At 39.3% G+C, this 19,286-nt stretch overlaps 1 protein-coding gene across 1 annotated transcript in view; it reads left to right on the forward strand.

The window, feature by feature from the left end:
• The window catches only part of HS3ST5 (heparan sulfate-glucosamine 3-sulfotransferase 5), a 119,461-nt gene extending 100,952 nt beyond the window's left edge, over positions 1–18,509 (forward strand). The window contains exons 2-4 of the mRNA XM_036893575.2: positions 10,467–10,523; positions 12,048–12,186; positions 15,726–18,509. Coding sequence (XP_036749470.2) covers positions 12,080–12,186; positions 15,726–16,656 — 1,038 coding nt within the window. The 5' untranslated portion in view covers positions 10,467–10,523; positions 12,048–12,079 and the 3' untranslated portion in view covers positions 16,657–18,509. The remainder of the gene's footprint in view (positions 1–10,466; positions 10,524–12,047; positions 12,187–15,725) is intronic.
• Positions 18,510–19,286: the final 777 nt, after the last annotated feature.

Genomic DNA, 19,286 nt, shown 5'->3' on the forward strand with positions numbered 1-19,286 from the left:
ACCATAAAACTCTTAGAAGACAACATAGGCAATAATCTCCTGAATATAAGCATGAGCAACTTCTTCCTGAATGCATCTCCTCGAACAAGGGAAACAAAAGCAAAAAAGAACCATCAACAGAACAAAAAGGTACCCTACAGTATGGGAGAATATATTTGTAAATGATATATCCATTAAGGGGTTAACATTCAAAATAATAAGGATCTCACTTCAACACCCTAAAAGCAAGTAACCCAATTAAAAAATGGGCAGAGGATATGAAGAGACAATTGTTCAAAGAAGAAATTCAGATGGCCAACAGACACATGAAATGATGCTCCACATCACTAATCATCAGGGAAATGAAAATTAAAACCACAATGAGATATCACCTCACACCAGTAAGGATGGCCAGCATCGAAAAGACTAAGAACAATAAATGCTGGAGAGGATGCAGAGATAGAGAAACCCTCCTACACTGCTGGTGTGAATGTAAGCTGCTTCAACCATTGTGGAATGCAATATGGAAGTTCCTCGAAAAACTAAAAGTAGAAACACCATTTGACCCAGGAATCCCACTCCTTGGAATTTACCCAAAAGAAACAAAATCTCAGATTCAAAAAGACATATTCACCCCTATGTTGATTTCAGCACTATTTACAATAGCTAAGATATGGAAGCAACCTAAGTGTTCATCAGTAGATGAGTGGATAAAAAAGATGTGGTACATATACACAATGGAATACTATTCACCCATAAGAAAGAAACAAATCCTACCATTTGCAACAACATGGATGGAGCTGGAGGGCTTTATGCTTAGTGAAATAAGCCAGGCAGAGAAAGACAAGTGCCAAATGATTTCCCTTATTTGTGGAGTATAACAACGAAGCAAAACTGAAGGAACAAAATAGCAGCAGACGTACAGACTCCAAGAAGGGACTAGAGGTTACCAAAAGGGAGGGGTGTGGGAGGGTGGGTGGGGAGGGAGGGAGAAGGGGATTGAGGGGTATTATGTTTAATACACATGGTGTTGGGGATCACAGGAAAAACAGTGTAACACAGAGAAGGCAAACAGTGAATCTGTGGCATCTTACTACACTGATGGACAGTGACTGCATTGGGGTATGGGTGGGGACTTGATAATATGGATAAATGTAGTAACCACATTGTTTTTTCATGTGAAACCTTCATAAGAGTGTATATCAATAATAACTTAATAAAAAATTTAAAAAAATATATATATATATATATAGTTTCTATCTCTTAAAGCTAAGCATCTGGAAAAAGAAGGAGGCACCACTGGGAAGAGCCATGGCCCAAAACATAAGTAATCTATTGTGTGAAGGTAGAAGGTCTGGCTGCAGAATGATACACATAATTTGAGGGGCACAGTGTAAAATGAAAATGTGTGACCATTTTTCAGAAATTATTAAGAATTTCATGTAGTGACAACAGAGCATTAAACCAATCATGGATCCCCTCTGTGCACATGCAAGTGCACAGGTCACAAGTCTGTCCGGGTCACAAGTATTTACTTTGGCAAAGTCTGGTTTAAACATGCCCAGTGAAGAGAGGAGTCTTCTGAAAGGAAGATAATACCCTTTGGAAAGTGGTATGACTGTGGCTACTTGGGTAGGAGGCAAGGACCCTCTGTGGAAGAAGTGGATCTTGGGGCCTGGAGACAAGACTCTGAGGCTCAACAGACCCTGTGCTTGTGGGGATTCTTCCTTCAACACCACCCGAGAGGATCTGGGCTCCATGTTTAAGGGAAGGTATAGTTTACTTACACTTTATCAAGAATTGAACTTGAATACTTCTGATAACAAGAGGCAAGATCTGTGTCTCTTGTTCCTCACATTCCTGACATCTTCAGTGCCTGACACATGGTAGTTACTTGGTAAATACTTGTTGGTGACTGGTAACATAGACAGTTATTTTAGTATCAGAATTTGGTGGGGCCCTTCTGGCCCTGAAAGCAAGATCTGAGATTCGGAAGAAATTGGTGTCCCTGGGAGTAAAAAGAGGAAAGTTTTGAAGCTTGTTAATAATATTACAATTTAAAAAAAATTAGCCTCCCAGAGAATGGAGACTTTTAGTATTATTTTGCACACAAACTATTTATAAATTATTTTGTAGATTTATTGAGTACTTACAAGATTTTCTAAGACATGTAGCTGTTACCTAAGAATAATAGGACTGCATTTTTTTCTTTTTAAGTTCTGTTATTTTGAGAATATGGTCAGTGGTGGGGTGCAGGGAGAAACTGGATGAAGGCACAGAGAGCTGAAAAGGAAGACCTAGGAAAGTGAAAAGAAAAGGAAGGAGATCCCAGGAGCCTCAGGAAGAGAAGCAGTGGGATGGAAGTGCTTAAAAAGAGAAGGAAATGTAGAAAGTAGACCTACCCTGCTTTTCCCAGACAGAGCTTGGCCCCACATGGCACAGTTGGCTGGTACTGATTAATGAATGCATAGAAGAAAAATGAGTGGGGAGTAATCAGTGGTGAGCTGGTGAATATTTAACAACCAGCTCTCAGGGAGGAGGGATGGTATATGGTGTTTATCCCTTTCAGCTGTATAAATCCTCCCTCTGGGGCCAATTTTAAGCTATCAACCTGAATTCATTGAATGTGGAATTGGGAAGAGATGAATAGTATTATCTCTTCTGTACAGATACAATAGACTTAATCTCAGAAACAAAGTAAAATGTAGTATAATAATTAGGAAATAATGAGTTTTTAATATTTATTGCCTTTGTTTTAATTTATTTAATTATGAACTTCTATAATGTAATTCCTAATCATGACTTTAACATCTGGCATGCAAAGTATGAGCCAGTCCCAGGGTTCCACTGTACAGGCATCACTGGATGCCACTACTGTTCACATTATGTAGAAAGAGCTGTCTTGCCAATGGGTTTCAGCCCCAGACAAGTTCACTATGGATTCAGTGAGACCAAAGAATGACAATGGAATGTTCTTGGGATGAAAGGGTTTATACCCAACTTTATTCCCATGGTGGCAGGTCAATCACTAGAATCCCGTCTACTCAGAGTGAGTCTGCATGCAGCAAGCTGGTCTCTGCCTCTCTACCTGTCCAGCCATCTCAGTCTCTGTCCTCGACACTGCCACCACTCCAGCCTCTGCTCTCCTGCAGCCTTGTAGCCTTGCCACAACCCAGAGCACTGGGCAGTGCTCTTTATATAGCACTGTATTGCCCACCTGTCTAGTGAGCTAGCCAACCAGGGCCAGGTGAGAATCCTGACCATAGGAACCTTCACTTTATCCACAAGCTATTTTAATTTTTCTTTCTTTAAACAAAATTGAGAAAAGATAAGTAAGTGTGGATATTGAGTGATATCCACAATAACTAGCAATACGTCATTATTGACTCTATATAAAGAGCCCTGCCCAGTGCTCTGGGTTGCAAGGCTACAGGAGAGCAGAGCAGAGGGTGGAGTGGTGGCAGCACCAAGGAGAGAGGGCCAGAGGACAGTTGTGTGGACAGAGAGACCCAGAGGATGGCTGTGCAGACAGAGGGGCCCAGAGGCAGAGACCAGCTTGCTGCATGCAGACTTGCTCTGAGTGGATGGGATTTTAGTAATTGACCTGCCACTGTAGAAATAATATTGGGTATAACCCTTTCACCCCAAGAATGTTCTACTGTCATTTCTTTGGTCACATTGAATCCATAGTGAACTTACCCAGGGCTGAAACCCATTGACAAGACAATAAGATAAGACTCAGGACAACAAATCTCCTAAGAAGATTTTCTCTTTTGACACTTTGCCAAAGGCTTATCTATTTCTTTTTGATAACCAACTCATCAACATTGATAAGTCAAATGTTTAAGAAAAGATGTATGATAGATCTATTCCTACCAATAAAATATATAACATTTTAAACATTACATAACCTTAATAGGGAGGCAGAATGGTGCAATGTAAAAGTGCCAAGCTAGCAGTTAACAACTCCCAATTCAATAGTTTGAGGCTTTAATCAGGTCATGTCACTTCTCTAGGCTTCTGGGACAAAAATGCCCACTTATATCACAAGACTTCATGGGGGTAAGCTGTGGGTCTTCTAACATGCTGAATGGTTGATACTCTGCCACTTATGTTCAAATGGCTTGGTAAAAATAACACATGTTATATATAGAGAAAGATAAAGCAGATGAGGCAAATTTAACAATTGGTAAATCTAGGTGAAGGATTTATAAGTATTCAAATTTATCAAAATAAAAAGGTAAGGAAAATGAGGCCACTTACACACATATTGCACACTGTAAATCTTCAGTGTTATACAAAGATAAATTGCTATTACTTTCTTATAGAGATGTGGTATCCAGATACCATAGCAATTAGGAGAGTCAAAAGTTCATTCTGCCCAACTGATTTGATTATTCAGCAATTATTTACTGAGCATCTGTGACCCTAAATGCTGGTGATACAATAACAAATAAGGCACAGTCTTTAATCTCAGGGAAGTTACATCCTAGTTAGAGGAGCACACAGTAAACAGGCAATTGTAATTTGGTTTCAGTAGAATTACATAGAAGATGCTGTGGTGATACATTGGAGGAAGTTGTAAGCCAGCTCTAGGTGATCAAGATTTTCCCAAGGAACCTAAGATCTAAAAGATAGGTATTAAACCAAGGCCTGCAAGAGGGGCGAAGGAAGCATTAGTAGACATGCATACCATTTTTTGAGTATTACTATGTGCAGGACAGTATTCTAATCACTTTACATGCTCATTTACTCTTCATAGCAGTCTAAGAGGTAGGCTATTGGTACCCTATTGACATACCATTTATTGGTGTCCCAGACCTGATTAATGAGGCATAGAATTACTGTTTTCAGGCTATGGAAATCTTATGCTTCAGGCCCTGAAGTAAAACTAACCGCCTATTCAAAAGAACCGCAAGTTTTTGTGTGCTCAAGTTGTATATTTTGGCATTGGGCATTGTGTGGAAAGGCAGTGGAAATGAATAAGGGTCTTTTAAAACCACATAGATGATAGGGGCCCGCTAAAGTGTATTAAGCCTGAAGATGACATGATCAAGTTTCTGATTGGAAAGATCACTCTGGCATCAGTATAGAGAACAAATTGAGGCAGGAACAAAACTTACAGTGGGGAGACCAGTTAGGAGCCCATAAGATTCTACAAGGAAGAGAGTGTGGGCTGAACCAAGGCAGTCAAAAATGACAGTGCAGAGAAGTAGGTGGACTCCAATTGTATTTTGGAGGTAGATATTTGCTGGCTGGTTGGATGTTAAGAGCAAGGGAGAACCGAGGATGAAGTACAAAGCTTTCTGTCTTGGGCAGTCCTATGGGCAGAGAGGGGGCTGTTTGTTGAGATGGTAAGGGGAAGATGGGGCAGGAAAGGGGAGGCAGTGTGTGTGTGTGTGTGTGTGTGTGTGTGTGTGTGTGTGTGTGTGTGTGAGAGAGAGAGAGAGAAAGAGATAATGAGAGGTGATCAGCAGATTTAATGAGATCTTATGGAGATCAGCACATGAGAATCTGGATCAAGAGACAGTCAAAATCAATATTATGTTAATCATTTACTATAAAATCTGTCTAAAGGAAAGCCAGTTTTGAATTACAGGGAGAATAAGTGGGGTTCCCGATTGTTAGCACTTTTAATTATAAATGGTATAGTGAAAGTGAAAAACACCTTGTAAACAATATAAACATTACTTTCTATGAAAACATTACCTTTCATTATCATCACCATCATAATTACTTATTAGTATTTTTCCTTCTTTTAATCAGGTTCCCACCATCTCCATAAGATCTTGGGCCCTGTTTGCTATCCCTCCATGGAAACATTTTACTCTTTTAGTCTTTTTTTTTATCTCGCCATCCTCTACTTCAAGATTCAATGACAGGTAATTTGGGTGGAGTTAAATAGCTTTGTCCACTCTCATCAATCAATAAGCAAGTATTTATTAAGAGTCTCCCAGGTACATCCAAAGCTCTATGAATGGCATGGCAACTAAGGGGCCACATTATTTGGGATCAGGTAATTCTGAATTTAAATCTTCCTTCTGCATTTATCAGCCACATGCCCTTGGGTGAATAATGAGTTCATCTCTCTGCTCTTCAGTTTCCATCAGAAAATATAAAGTGTATAATACTTCACAGGTCTGTTGTATTATGTGAGATAATAAATGTTAAAGAAAGTAGTGCTCCATAATAATATAGCTCCTGTCTACCTCATAAGGCTGTTGTTGCCCAGGATAAATGAGCCCATACTCAAAAGCCAGTTATATTTCCTTGGAATAATGCTGCTGTATAAGTTCAGTTGTCTTAAATGAATTTTGCTGCTGTTGTTTCTGTCATTGTTTTTACTGGCACCAGGGGCTGGCAGTGACCGTGTCTACAGGCTCTGAGCAGCACTGGAACACGCCCTTATCATTATTATTTTTGAATTCCCTCATTGCTTTGTTTCAGCTTGGGAATGATTTTTTTTCTTTGTTTAGTGCTGGTTTGGAGAAACAGCCAGATGTCTTTACAATTTGTCATTTCTGGCCACATATTCTGTTACTTAGATACTCCGCTTTTTTCAGCTAAGATACTCTGTCTACTAATGCTTTAGATTCTAGAGAAGCTATAATTGTGCTGTTCTTGACATGCAAAATGGAAAACACTGAGAGATTAAAAATTGGAGATGGAGGAGGGCTTAAATGTCACTACAGGCCTTTATCATTTTTTGTAAAAGGAAAGAATAATCTTTTTAAAAGCTTTAGTTTTATATAAACTGGCTCTTACTGGTATGATGGCTCTGATGAAAGATTATTGAAATACCCATTAAAGTTGGCATAGCTCAAGAGAAGGGACTTTGGGGTTGGAGTTAACTGAGCAGTTAACCGTCCCCCCAGATTAGCTACTTTGTCTGTAAGAACTGGGTGGTGTAGCTTCTCTTTGGTTTATATTCCTAGACCAAGAGCAGTAACTCCCAGCTTTTAAAATTCCATGCTGGCAGATGCTTGAGCACTTCATGATATTGTAGAAAACCAAAGGAGCATCTTGAATGTTAAATTAACCAAGTATCTTTGGTTTTCCCTGGGTAGGATTTACTTAGGAGCTGCTCTGATGTTGTCTCTTAACATTTAGTCTGAGACTAATGACAAAGCAGAGTGAGATTTTACTTCCTGTGTCCTAGAGAAGCTCATTAGAAACTACTGGCTTGGCTTCCTCTCTTCTCAGAAATTCTAAGACATTTCAGCCTAACCAAATAAATGTTAACTTTTTGTTTTTGTTTTTGGTAATTATGCCATCTTGCTTTGAACAGAAAATACATCATTAGCATTCTAATGTTTAATGGGAGTTTCCATTAAAAGCTACTTATATTTTTCACAATCCAATTATACTATTAAGGAGAACTGTGCTTATTTTATTCTTTTCCTCTTTAAAATGCATTGCAAAAATAAATTTGTCAGCCTCTTGAAGATATTAACTATGCTTCATTTTTGTAAGATACCCAAATGTTCATAAAGTTTTATCCCTCATTGTCTTACTCAAGGGTCATGTCATATAACCCTGTGGGACACACATTATTACCTGCATTTTACAGATAAGGATACCAAAATTCAGAAAGTTTCAATCACAAAACTAAACTAAAATGGAACTCAAGGCCTTTGACTCCCTATCCAGTGGTCTTTGCACTTCACCATTGAAAACTCTTTCATATTAGCTGAGGTCTCAAATAAAATTTAGTTCTTCTCATCATCATAAAAAACATGAGTACACTTTGGAGGATGTTATGGGTCTGCCATCAGTAAAAGAGGCAGTGAAAGGAGTTAAGCCAGGCCTGCAAACAAAAGCTGAAGAAATGAGGTCTCCCAAAGAGAGAAACCCCCAGTGGGTATATTCAAGTCATCTCAGATACTAAGAAGTTGGACTTTCAGTAGCACCTTATCTCACAGAGCAAAGCCTCCATGGTAATACCTGAGCTTATCATAAAGGGAGATTGTACACGTGGAGTACTGAAGCTTTGAGAATAAAAGGTCCCCAAGTGGCAGTAGAAAAATAATGACCTCATATTCAGTCAGGTTTAATAATCTACTGTTTACCAGATGACATGTTCATTGCTGTAAAAGATTTGACAGCTTTGTTGTGATGTTCCTCTAAACCTTGGGCTACTTCCTCAGCAGGCTTCACATGCTCAGTCATTTTTTCTTCTTTTTCCTGCCTGCCAACCTTAAGCAGTTCAGCCACGAGGTCTCTTCAGAGCTTCACTCAGCCACCTACATGCCAGTGTCCCCCAGGTGTTATCCCTAAGCTCAGCTTTTACCCTTTGGTCCAAGAATTACCTGCCCACTACTACCCACCAATGGGAACTGTATTGGGATTTTTCTCCCTTAAATTCCACATCCACAGAGTTCATCCTCCCCAGGAAGATAGTAACAGGATCTGGAAGCCTTGAAGAAGGAGGCATTGGAAAGACATTGCAGACCAGTGAGGAAGCTGACAAAACTATAGAGATGAGGGTGAAGGGGAGTGGGGAGGAGTAAAGAGGCTGACCTGCGGGGCACAGAGGCTGGTGAGCAAGAGAGGCAGAGGGTGGCTGTGCAAGCTGGGACCTCACAGGCTCTCAAGAGGAAGAGACTGGCCTTAGTCCAGTGAACAGCTAAAAACAGATCAGGGACAAAAATAACTGTATTGGGAAGATTAATATAACTGTACCCCCAGCCTAAAGAAAATGAACAGGAAAAATACAGCCAAATGTTAAGAAACAAGGGAGGCACTAAGAGCTTGGACAAGGCAAGAGAAATTAAGGAGAAAGCATTTACTGACCATGGTGACTGAAGGAAGAAAGACACTAGAGAATGGCTTTAAGTTTTCTACATCAGTCACTCCACTTTAAAATGCCAATGCAAGATTAAGCCAGATCCATTAAACTGGGATTTCTGAGGATGGTATTCTGTATGTGCTTTCTAGCAGCTCCGCAAGCCATAGAGAACCACTAGCTTATAGAGCAAAGCAGATAGATTCTGGACTCACTACCTTTCAGCTAGCTTTCTCCTATTTCTGAATGGGGCAGGTTTAACCCATTGCTAGGAGAGGTGATAAACACAGAAGAAGAAGCAGCTGACACAGATCCAACGTATAGGAACAAGGGAATGCCTAACTGTGGTTCTGACTGCAAGAACAAGAACTCAGTGGAGGAGGGAGATGACTGTGGACCAGGGTGTCCACTGGAGGGAGCTTTCTAGAGGAACTGGACATCATGCAGACCTTAGAATGGGTGAACTGCAACTAAAGACAGACAAGCAGACCAGTGAGCCAGTGAAAGTGGACAAAGCTTTGTGTGGCAGTTTTGAGCAGGGAAGTGTGGATGCTGCATTTAGAGAGCAGGGAAGGCAGGTGGCCTCCCCAGCCTAAGTTGCTTCTCTGTGGTGATCCTCATAAAGGCCGTGGGGGCAAGCAACCTTTCTTTCCTTTTCACATTTCTCCCATTTGTAGCGGGCCGTTTGCAGCTACATAATAGTTTTTATTCTCTCTCAGTGTGAATACATGTTAACCTCACACTAAGAGGTAAATGACACATGATCATTAATGTTAGTCTGGCATATTAATAAATCTTTGCATAGTGATGTTTCCTGTAGAAGCCCTATTTCATTCTCACTACAGTCCAATGGAGAGGGGAAGTCAGAGGTTGTCTCCATCTTACAGACAGGGAAAGAAAGGCTCGAGAATCTAAGTGGCCACTTTAAGATCCAGAGCTAAGTGGAGAGTGTGACTGGAGCACTTGAGCACAGTTTTCTTTCTGCCATGCTGTTCTGCATCTTGCTGCTGCATTTGCATTTCAGTAGGAATCAGAGCCCTGTGTTAAAGGCATGTGGCTGGAAGGAAGGACTTAGGTTATCAACCTGGAGACATGAGATTGATTCTCTCAGTGAAGCCCTGAATCACACTGTGAAGTTATTGCCTGTGCCTCAGCCTAACTGGCCAGTTGTGTGATATGATCACAGGCAAGTCAGAGAAAATTATCCAAGTATCACTTTACCTGTTCATAAAATGGAAATAACTATCTGCTTCCTAAAATTTTTCTGAGCATTTCCTGAAATGCCACCTGTAGCATAGCAGGCCACTGTAAACCTCATTTTCTCTCCCCCTTCCCGTTCCCGTTTTACCGACTCACACAGCAAACAATGCTAAATCAGAACCACGTCCTCATCCCATCCATGCAAAGCCCCTTTTTATTGTGCCCTCTTTGCTTTGGCCTTTAGCCCTTCCTGTCTGTCACTGAGTCCTTGTGTTGGGCCACAGCAGCCATTTTTAGCAGCTCAATCAGCCAAGCATTGTCCCTCCTGGCTCCTCTGCCTGAAATCCACTTTGCCCTATTCATGCCCTTCCTGCTCCTCATTCTCCAGATGTCAGACCAGGGTCACTTTTTCAGGAAGAATTGAAGCAGGTTCCTCTTGTTATTCTTTCTCACTGCGATTTTTCTTTGTTACTGCAATTTGTAACTATATCTTCTCCACTAGACTACAGATGCCCATATTGGCCAACCTCTTCATAGCACACAGCACAGAATCTAGCACGTAAGTCATGTTCCATGAATATCTGTTGATGTGTGTGTTGAATGGATGCTGCTCTTATCTCTCCCTTTTAGGATACCCTCCTATAGCCTCCTCACCAGATTGTGCACTATGTTCCATAAAGAAAGCATACCCGTGGAGCCCACTCCCATCCCCATTTCCTTCATTTTGTGACCCCAACATTTATTCATGCACTACATGAATTAGGTTGTGTTTTCTGGTTGTTTCATGATTCTCTAATTGCATTATTAGTTTTTCAGAATTAGTTTTTCATTATTAGATCCTTCAAGATCATTTTTTGGACCCCTCCCCTCATAAACTGAGTTAAATAGCTGGAAATGCTATCAGTACTCAGTAATTTCTTAATAAGTAAAGGAATAGAACAATCAACCTATCCAAGTATATCTCTTTTGCACAGAGATCATCTTCACATAGTAAATATGGAGATACCTTTGCAGGAAAACAATTTCTAACCAAACCCATTGCTGTAGTCTCCCTTCTTGGGTTACTCTTTCGAGTTTCAATAATAAGCAGTCTTATCTTGAAAGGGGGATTGGATTTCTTTTTAATAAGAAAGACTGAATTGGAAGCTTGCATTTTTTCCCCCAAATTTAATAACAGCACTAGTAAAGCCTTCTACTCTTCAGCTCACCTTATTTCAAGTGTAGAAGTACAAAGCTTTCAGGTAAACTTCTGCCACGATGTGAGAGTGTGACCCATATCACCGAACCTGTCTGACTCGCTGACAGCCAGGAGGGCTCCTCTGGCAGGAACATCTAGTCTGAGCATGTTCTCAGAGTTAGTTGAATCCAGTACCAGGCAGAGCAGATGAAAGAAGAGAGGTCACTTGGAGCCATTGTCCTCAAACATTTGAGGTCCTGATAGCTACCATTGATACCCTTGGTAAGTAAAGAAATAGCTTTTGATCTTGCCCCCTTCCTCCATTCATAACTAGGACAAACCAAAAGACATGAAACTAAGAGGGGTCATTGCTATGCCCCAAATGATAACTTACTGAACTAGGATTTCAATTTCTACATTTGTCCTGTTATTCTGCAGCAGAATCTTCAGTTTGCTGGTTGCTCTGCTGATAAGCCTCAGGTTGCTCATTTGATCAGAATTCTTTGGATCAATAGCAACAATAACAACAAATATACATGCATATTTTTCCTTACTCAGAATTCCCATGTTATATATATATATATGTATTATTATATATTATGTATATAACATATATGTTATAATATATACATTTTAATTTACTTTGACAATTGCCTAGCAGGTTCTCAGGTTCTGTCTAGTTAGTATCTTTTCCCTTAGTTTATTATACTACTTGGCCAGGGAAAGGAAGGTAAGTTTTGCTAAATACTTGTTACACCAAGAACACCATCAAGGTATATGGTATGGTATCTATTGCTCGCGTGACATCACTTAATCACTAGATTCCCATCCTTGCTTGGCTGCATGACAATCAACAGAGCCTATAAGGGCAACTACTGATGAATCCCTTCTGTCCTCATCTCTCAGGCTGCAGAAGTCCTGAAGGTTGATGGAGGGCCATGCTATTCAAACAGCAGGCATGGCTGAGACAGAAGCTCCTGGTGCTGGGAAGCCTTGCTATTGGGAGCCTCCTGTATCTAGTCGCCAGAGTTGGGAGCTTGGATAGGTAGGTGATTAAACATATACTTATGCTCATGAAACTTCAAGTGTCTCTTGACTTAAACTTCCTTAGGACATAATTTTAAATTTATCCATTTGTTTTCCTCCCTCAAAATTCCCCAGAAACATGCTTTTCTGCAGTACTGATTCTGATTTATGGAGCCTTTGAAAGAAAGAGATCCAAGTTGCTCAAAACAAGGTGCTTGTCAGCATCCGTTTGTATTCTGTGTGTGTTGACATTTGTTTTCAGAGAAGGGATAAAGCTGTGTATAGTAGAATAACATTTATTTGAGCTCAGTGTGGTTGGTGTGCATCTGTTTAGTGACCTCTAGCCATAGCAAAATAGTGATGATGTATTTATGTATCTTCATTTTGAAATTTATGAGTGAGCAATTAACGTGCTACCAGGAGAGTTAAAATTATGTATGAGCCTGTAAAGGAGCTCATCAAGGTTGGAATCCATTGCCCTGGAAAGATGGCTGCAAGCTTGGGGAGTTTTAACTATGTTAATTAGCTCTGGTTTCCAGGAGCTGAACGTACCAGACAAGGAGGCTGTCACTCAGAGTAATTGCCCAGAAAGCAATGGAAATCCATGGAGAGGAAATTTACAGAGCTAGAGTTTGACTTTAAATAAGCAAACAGCTGAAAGGTTCTAGGCCTGTAGAAGTCCCAGCAATAGCAGCCAGTTTCACATTGAAGACCTTTGCACCGTCCCATACTCAGGATGATTGGAGCGATTAGAGAATTTCTGAATTGAGAAGCTTCCTTCTTTGTCTTTTAAAATTAATTCTTGTGCTGGAAAGACTGAAGTATGTTCTCCATGAATTAAATTCTTGTTTTCTATGAAAATGCAGCCACACTTTAAAATAAAATTATTGTCCTTACAGTTTTTCTTTTATAATCTAAAAATCACATCACTTGGATATTTAATGAATATTATAGCAGTGTTCTTCATTTTCCTTCAGCGAGTGTCAATTTTTATGGCTAAAGTGAATCCCTTTGATGTTTTTCCATTCAAAATTCCTGAGTAAACTTCCCACTTACTAGTTGCTACCTATGGGAAATGTATAATCCAGAGTTTATCCCTGACTTCAGGTAATTCCTCAAAGCAGTGCTTAGCTATCAGAGAAAAGCCTTGAGATGGTACAACTGTCCTTATGTCCATAATGGAACTTTTATATCAACTCATTCCCAATAGCTTTTGTCAACTTTCAATCATTTGTTTTTTATTGAGTATTTTTATAATCATTAGCACATTAGTTATTCAGTTGATGATTCTTTTCATTTTTGATCCAGTCCCTAGTTTCTAAATGGATAGCTTTTATAAAGAATCAGATTGCTTAGTGGACTTTTTCAAAACTCTCACATGAGAGTTTGAGAAAATTGTCTCAAGTTGACAAATGCTTCCTTAGTCCTGTCCTTCAATAACTGAAGATGCTGCTTCTCAGCGGGGGGCTGAGCTCAGTTACTTCTAGTATCACTTCCAATCTTAAGAGTCCATGTTTTTTAGTCTGTGAACCATGTTCAGAATCTATTCTTCAGGAAGTAGAAATAATGTGATATTTTCTCTTATCTTGAGTTAGGGAGTCCAAAACCCAGTTGTTCTGCAGGGTGTGAGTTCCCAAAGCTGAAGGTAGAAAGAGGAAGAAAGGAAAAGAAGGAAAATGGCCCTTTCTAGAGGTGGGGAATTCCTTTCCAGCTCTAATGGGGCCAAGACTGTTTCTGCCTCTCCCAGCTGGGTTCTGTGAGAGAATTAAATCCTATGGAAAAGGAGTTGATTGACTATTTCCTCAATTCTCCCAAAGATGTCTCTAGATCATTCTAAATGGATAGGGAAAAAGTAGTATCCATTACATTGAAGGGATTCCTTAGGAAATTAGCACTTGCTCTCAACCAGAACCCTAGAAGAGCTAAAAGATGAATTTCTGATATCCCTATCAATGTCACAGTTAAAATATGTATGTGTTGCTAATTTGATAACTTCTGTTTAGAGCTCTAGCATATTAATCCTGTTAACAAAACTTACAAAAACAAAATTCACGTTTCTCTAAAATATTAACTGTGGTGAACTACTTTTTATACTATTCTATATTGTCATACTACAATGAGTATAAATAGTTTTTTAAATCACAACAAACAAATACTGCAAAAAATAAAATATGTTTACGTTTTTCATTAAGCATTATGATAGCTACTGTTTAAGCAGAGCACAGGCCAACCCCTTTGTACTCTGCTCTGCAGAGTGCCTTGGACTGGCCTTGAGGATTCTCTCCTCTCCCTCTGATTATAAACATTACAGAAGATAAGAAAGGTACAATAGTGCCTCTTGAGAAAAGCAAGATATGGCCTCATTGCCAAAGAGAAGACATAGACTCTAATTTATTTAGGATAACCAGAAGCTTCAGTTGGAGGAACTGATTTAACAGCTATTTTAACTATTATTACACCCTTTAACAAGAGGGCTAAAATGCCCTCTTAGATAAACTTAGGGAAATTAAAATTAATTTCAGTTCAGTTCCAGAGTATACCCAAAAGGAAATGCAATTTACTAACCATATATATTGGCTATGCCAAATTGAACAGTCACTTCAGTCTAATATCATCAAGATTGTTACCATACCCACACCTTTCTCTCTGAAAAAAGCAGTGGTGGTAGTTTACTATCTAGGGCAGTATTGAAGTGACTCCATCCCTGGCATTTCTTCTTTCATGAGCCTGAGTTCCTGACTTAAATGGGCTTGGCAATGAGGACCTGAAGTTTCTAGCCCTGCCAAGATCTTGTTGATTTCTGGTCCCAGGTGTGGTAGGTGATACACAGCACTTGCTGATAGCAGTGGGTTTGCTTCTACATCCAGCAAAGTAAAAACATAATCCTGACCTCTTTAGACAGAAAGAGAAAGAGAGGCAGAAGAAATACAGCACTTTTCTAGCTGTCCCCAAGGCAAACAGCAGGAATTCTCAGAGAATGAAAAGCTCAGCAAATGCCAAGATTGGATTTTGCAGGTTGACATGCAAATAGCCCAGGGCAGAGACTGGGACCTCTTTCCAGATTATACCTCAAAGATTTTTAAGAGTTCTATGAGTGCTGCTGAACTGCAAGAAAATATACCACACGAAACCCAAAACACATAGCTTCCCAGCTGCCCTTCAGCCTCCTGGCTAAAGATTATAATCTGCCTTTCACGTTTTCTAAATAAGCCATTATGGCTCACGTTAACTGGTGAGCCATTAAAAGGATATTAATATGGCTGGTGTCACTTGTCTGTCCTGTACTGTGAACATAATACGTACATGCCATAGCCAATTAAGTTTTTGGTGAATAAAACTTTAAGGAGCACTAATAAAAAAAATCCTATCAATGATATGTGCTCCATTTAAGACAGGGTTGCTGAAAATAAAATTTTCCAAATATGTGCTCATTATGGTTTGCATTGGGCTAGGACCAGTAGTTTTATTTAAGCATTTAGTGTCAGTCTGAGAGGGGAACCAGAAAAATGGGAAGTTAGCTGCAATAAGCTTCTGAAAGTGTCTCTCTTTTGCTTTTAGGCTACAACCCATTTGCCCCATTGAAGGCCGATTCGGAGCCCGCAGTCAGGCCGAATTCCCACTTCGAGCCCTGCAGTTTAAGCGTGGCCTGCTGCATGAGTTCCAGAAGGGCAACACATCCAGGGAGCAGGGTCGCCTTCGTGACCTGGTCCAGCAGCTCCCCAAGGCCATCATCATTGGTGTGAGGAAAGGAGGCACAAGAGCTCTGCTTGAGATGCTGAACCTCCATCCAGCAGTGGTCAAAGCCTCTCAAGAAATCCACTTTTTTGACAACGATGAGAATTATGCCAAGGGCACTGAGTGGTATAGGAAAAAGATGCCCTTTTCCTACCCTCGGCAAATCACAATTGAAAAGAGCCCAGCGTATTTCATCACGGAGGAGGTTCCAGAAAGGATTTACAAAATGAACTCATCCGTCAAGCTGTTGATCATTGTCAGGGAGCCCACCACACGAGCTATTTCTGATTACACTCAGGTGCTAGAGGGAAAGGAGAGGAAGAATAAAACTTATTATAAGTTTGAGAAGCTGGCAATAGACCCTAATACCTGCGAAGTGAACACAAAATACAAGGCAGTAAGAACCAGTATCTACACCAAACATCTGGAGAGATGGTTAAAGTACTTTCCGATTGAACAATTTCACATTGTCGATGGAGATCGCCTCATCACGGAACCTCTGCCAGAACTTCAGCTCGTGGAGAAGTTCTTAAATCTTCCCCCAAGGATAAGTCAATACAACTTATATTTCAATGCTACCAGAGGGTTTTACTGCTTGCGATTTAATATTATCTTTAATAAGTGCCTGGCAGGCAGCAAGGGGCGCATTCATCCAGAGGTGGACCCCTCTGTCATTGCCAAATTGCGCAAATTCTTTCACCCTTTTAATCAAAAATTTTACCAGATCACTGGGAGGACATTGAACTGGCCCTAAAATAGTAAGTCATACAACACTATGTGTTGTGCCCGGAGACGAGCACTGTCTCTTCGAGATTAAAAAATGCACTTTTCCTAGACACAACTATCCAGTTCATTTTTCCATCTATACTTGCACATATGCAGTGTGTGACCAAATATAAGATCAGTTCTTTTTCTATTGCAAATTTACAAAATACAATTTGCTGTCTGCATAGTCGCATCTTTTAAGCTATTTACAAAAAGAAGAGGTGGTGGTTTGGGGAAAAGTGACTTCAGCTATTCTAAAAGAGTTAGTCTACCTTTGAGTCAGAATTTGTCACCCACCATTTTCATAGATTTAAGCCAAAAGATTTATGTGTGAAAACATACCAATGGCTGTGAAGCTTCAGGAAGTAAAAGATTCAGTATGCATTCTTTTCTAAGGGAAAGCTGGCTCTTCAATTCAGATGCTGAATTGGTGTGATGAAAACAGAAAATACTATTTTCTTATTATTTAAGAGAATATGTTATCTCATAAAATTGACACTGTTCCAAAGTTCCTGTTGTGATTTTGCACTATCGTTTTCTCACATGGACCATGGTGTCCCTGGTAGCATGTCAATCACATTAGAAAGTCGTCCTTTTACTTCCATGTTCTGTGTCAACAAAGAGAATGTCATGTACATAATGTATATTGTTGTAAATACTGGTTTCACACTAAGTAATTCTATTTTGTAAACTGAATATGGCTATTTAATTTATTGTGAAAATTAAATTTATTGTGGTATTTAAAAATGGAATGGATTAAAATTACTCTATGTGCAACATTTTTTTTTTACCCATTTTATTTTATATGCTCCCAAAATCGAAGCTGTTTATGTGCACATGAGAGCACTTGGAAATATGTGATTCTCTGTTGGATTTCTGTACCCTTGTGAAAATGTATTTATGAAGTGGGGTTGAGTCTATTGCAAAAAAATCTCAACCATCTGGAAACCTAGCATAATAGCCACCTCAAAGAATGCCACCTAGAGGTGCTCTGTTACAGCTGTGTAACAGTTAATTTATTTGTAGTTGCTGCTGTGCTGGGAGAGAGACAAAAATACCTTCACATAATCAAGGCATAGAAGAATCACAATATTATTTGAACTTCTAATCAGAGTCAAATCAGTAGAGAAATTAAATAAAATAAGATTAGAAAATTTGTGTGGCCTTGGTACTGAAAGCTGCAGATGCTTCAAAAATGAATACAAACTCTCAGAACTCCCTAAGATGAAAAATATATCATTCTGCTCAGAAATGATCAAATTGCACAGTGTTGTTGTTACTAACATACGTATATGGCTCTTAGTTCCATCCAGAGAAATTAATCCTAAATTGGGTGCTTACTAATATTAGATACAGTCTGTACCATGCTTAAATATAATTCTGAAAACTGTAGAAAGAGGTATCAAGAAAAAAAAGGTGATGGATTTTTCACAATCATGGCTGCTTATCCATAGAAGATGGTTGAGGGAGTTTAACATCATATTGAGAGTGCCTAGAGAAATCAGCAAATTACAATGACTGTAATAAGTGTTGATTTTCCTCATGAATTGTTTATCCTGTCCAGTGATTTGATGGTGAACTTTTCAAATAAATAGCCCTTTTCCCTCCAGTGTTGGTATATATATATATTGCTTCTCAAGGTTCAACCTGGGTAATCACCTCTACAGTTTCAATTAGCAGTGATGCTGTTCTCTCACAGTGGAACAGGCATGATGCCAGCACACGCTGACAGGCCTGCCTTCTTGCTTACTGTGCAGTGGATCTAGAGTGAGAGTTTCCAGTCTGAATGTCAATCCTTTCTCCCTGAAGCCATGATGAAATCAAAATACAGAATCTGGCATCAGATATCCTGTGCCTCAACTCTCAGCTAACCATCAGAGTATACTCTTTGAATACTACATTCAAGGACATAATCACATGTTATCTTTAATTGTATTATCACTATTCCTAGAGCACTATACAGCTAAGACAGTTTTATATCAGTGACTGTCAAGTTATACCTCATTAGAACATTGATATTTCAAAACTTTGACCTAGGTTTTTCACCAGTAAAGTTGAAAGATGGCAATCTTTTCCTAGACTTATGGACAAACGTTTAAAAATGAATAGAAATTTCTCAGTGATTTTTAATAGCTTATTTTCTTTATTACATGGTTAATACATGTTCATAGCTAATAAATGAGAAAATACAAATAGCAAGAATAAAGAGTAAATTAAAATAGTCATAATCTGCATACTCGGGGAAAACCACTGTCACTGTTTCAGTGTACATCCTCCAGATCCAAGGCCAGCAAACATTTTCTGCGAAGGACTAGACAGTAAATACTTGCAGGCTTTGTAGTAAAGATATTAAACTGAGGATTTTATGTAGGCACTTGACAAGAGAGAATACAAATTACCATAAAACTCTTACTGACCAAATCCAAAATATAGAACAACAACAATAATAATAACTGAGTACAATTTTTTGTAACAATTTTTTTGTAATGGTAAGGATGGAATTCTTTTTTGGGAGAGGCTAATATTTTAATAGCTTAATTTGAGCTCAAAGTTAGTGTTTTCACTAGCATTCATCAAAATCTATTGCAAATGTTCAGCTTCAATTAATACTGATCTGTA

This window comes from Manis pentadactyla, chromosome 12 (assembly GCF_030020395.1).
Source record: "Manis pentadactyla isolate mManPen7 chromosome 12, mManPen7.hap1, whole genome shotgun sequence".
NCBI classification, from domain to species: Eukaryota; Metazoa; Chordata; class Mammalia; order Pholidota; family Manidae; genus Manis; species Manis pentadactyla.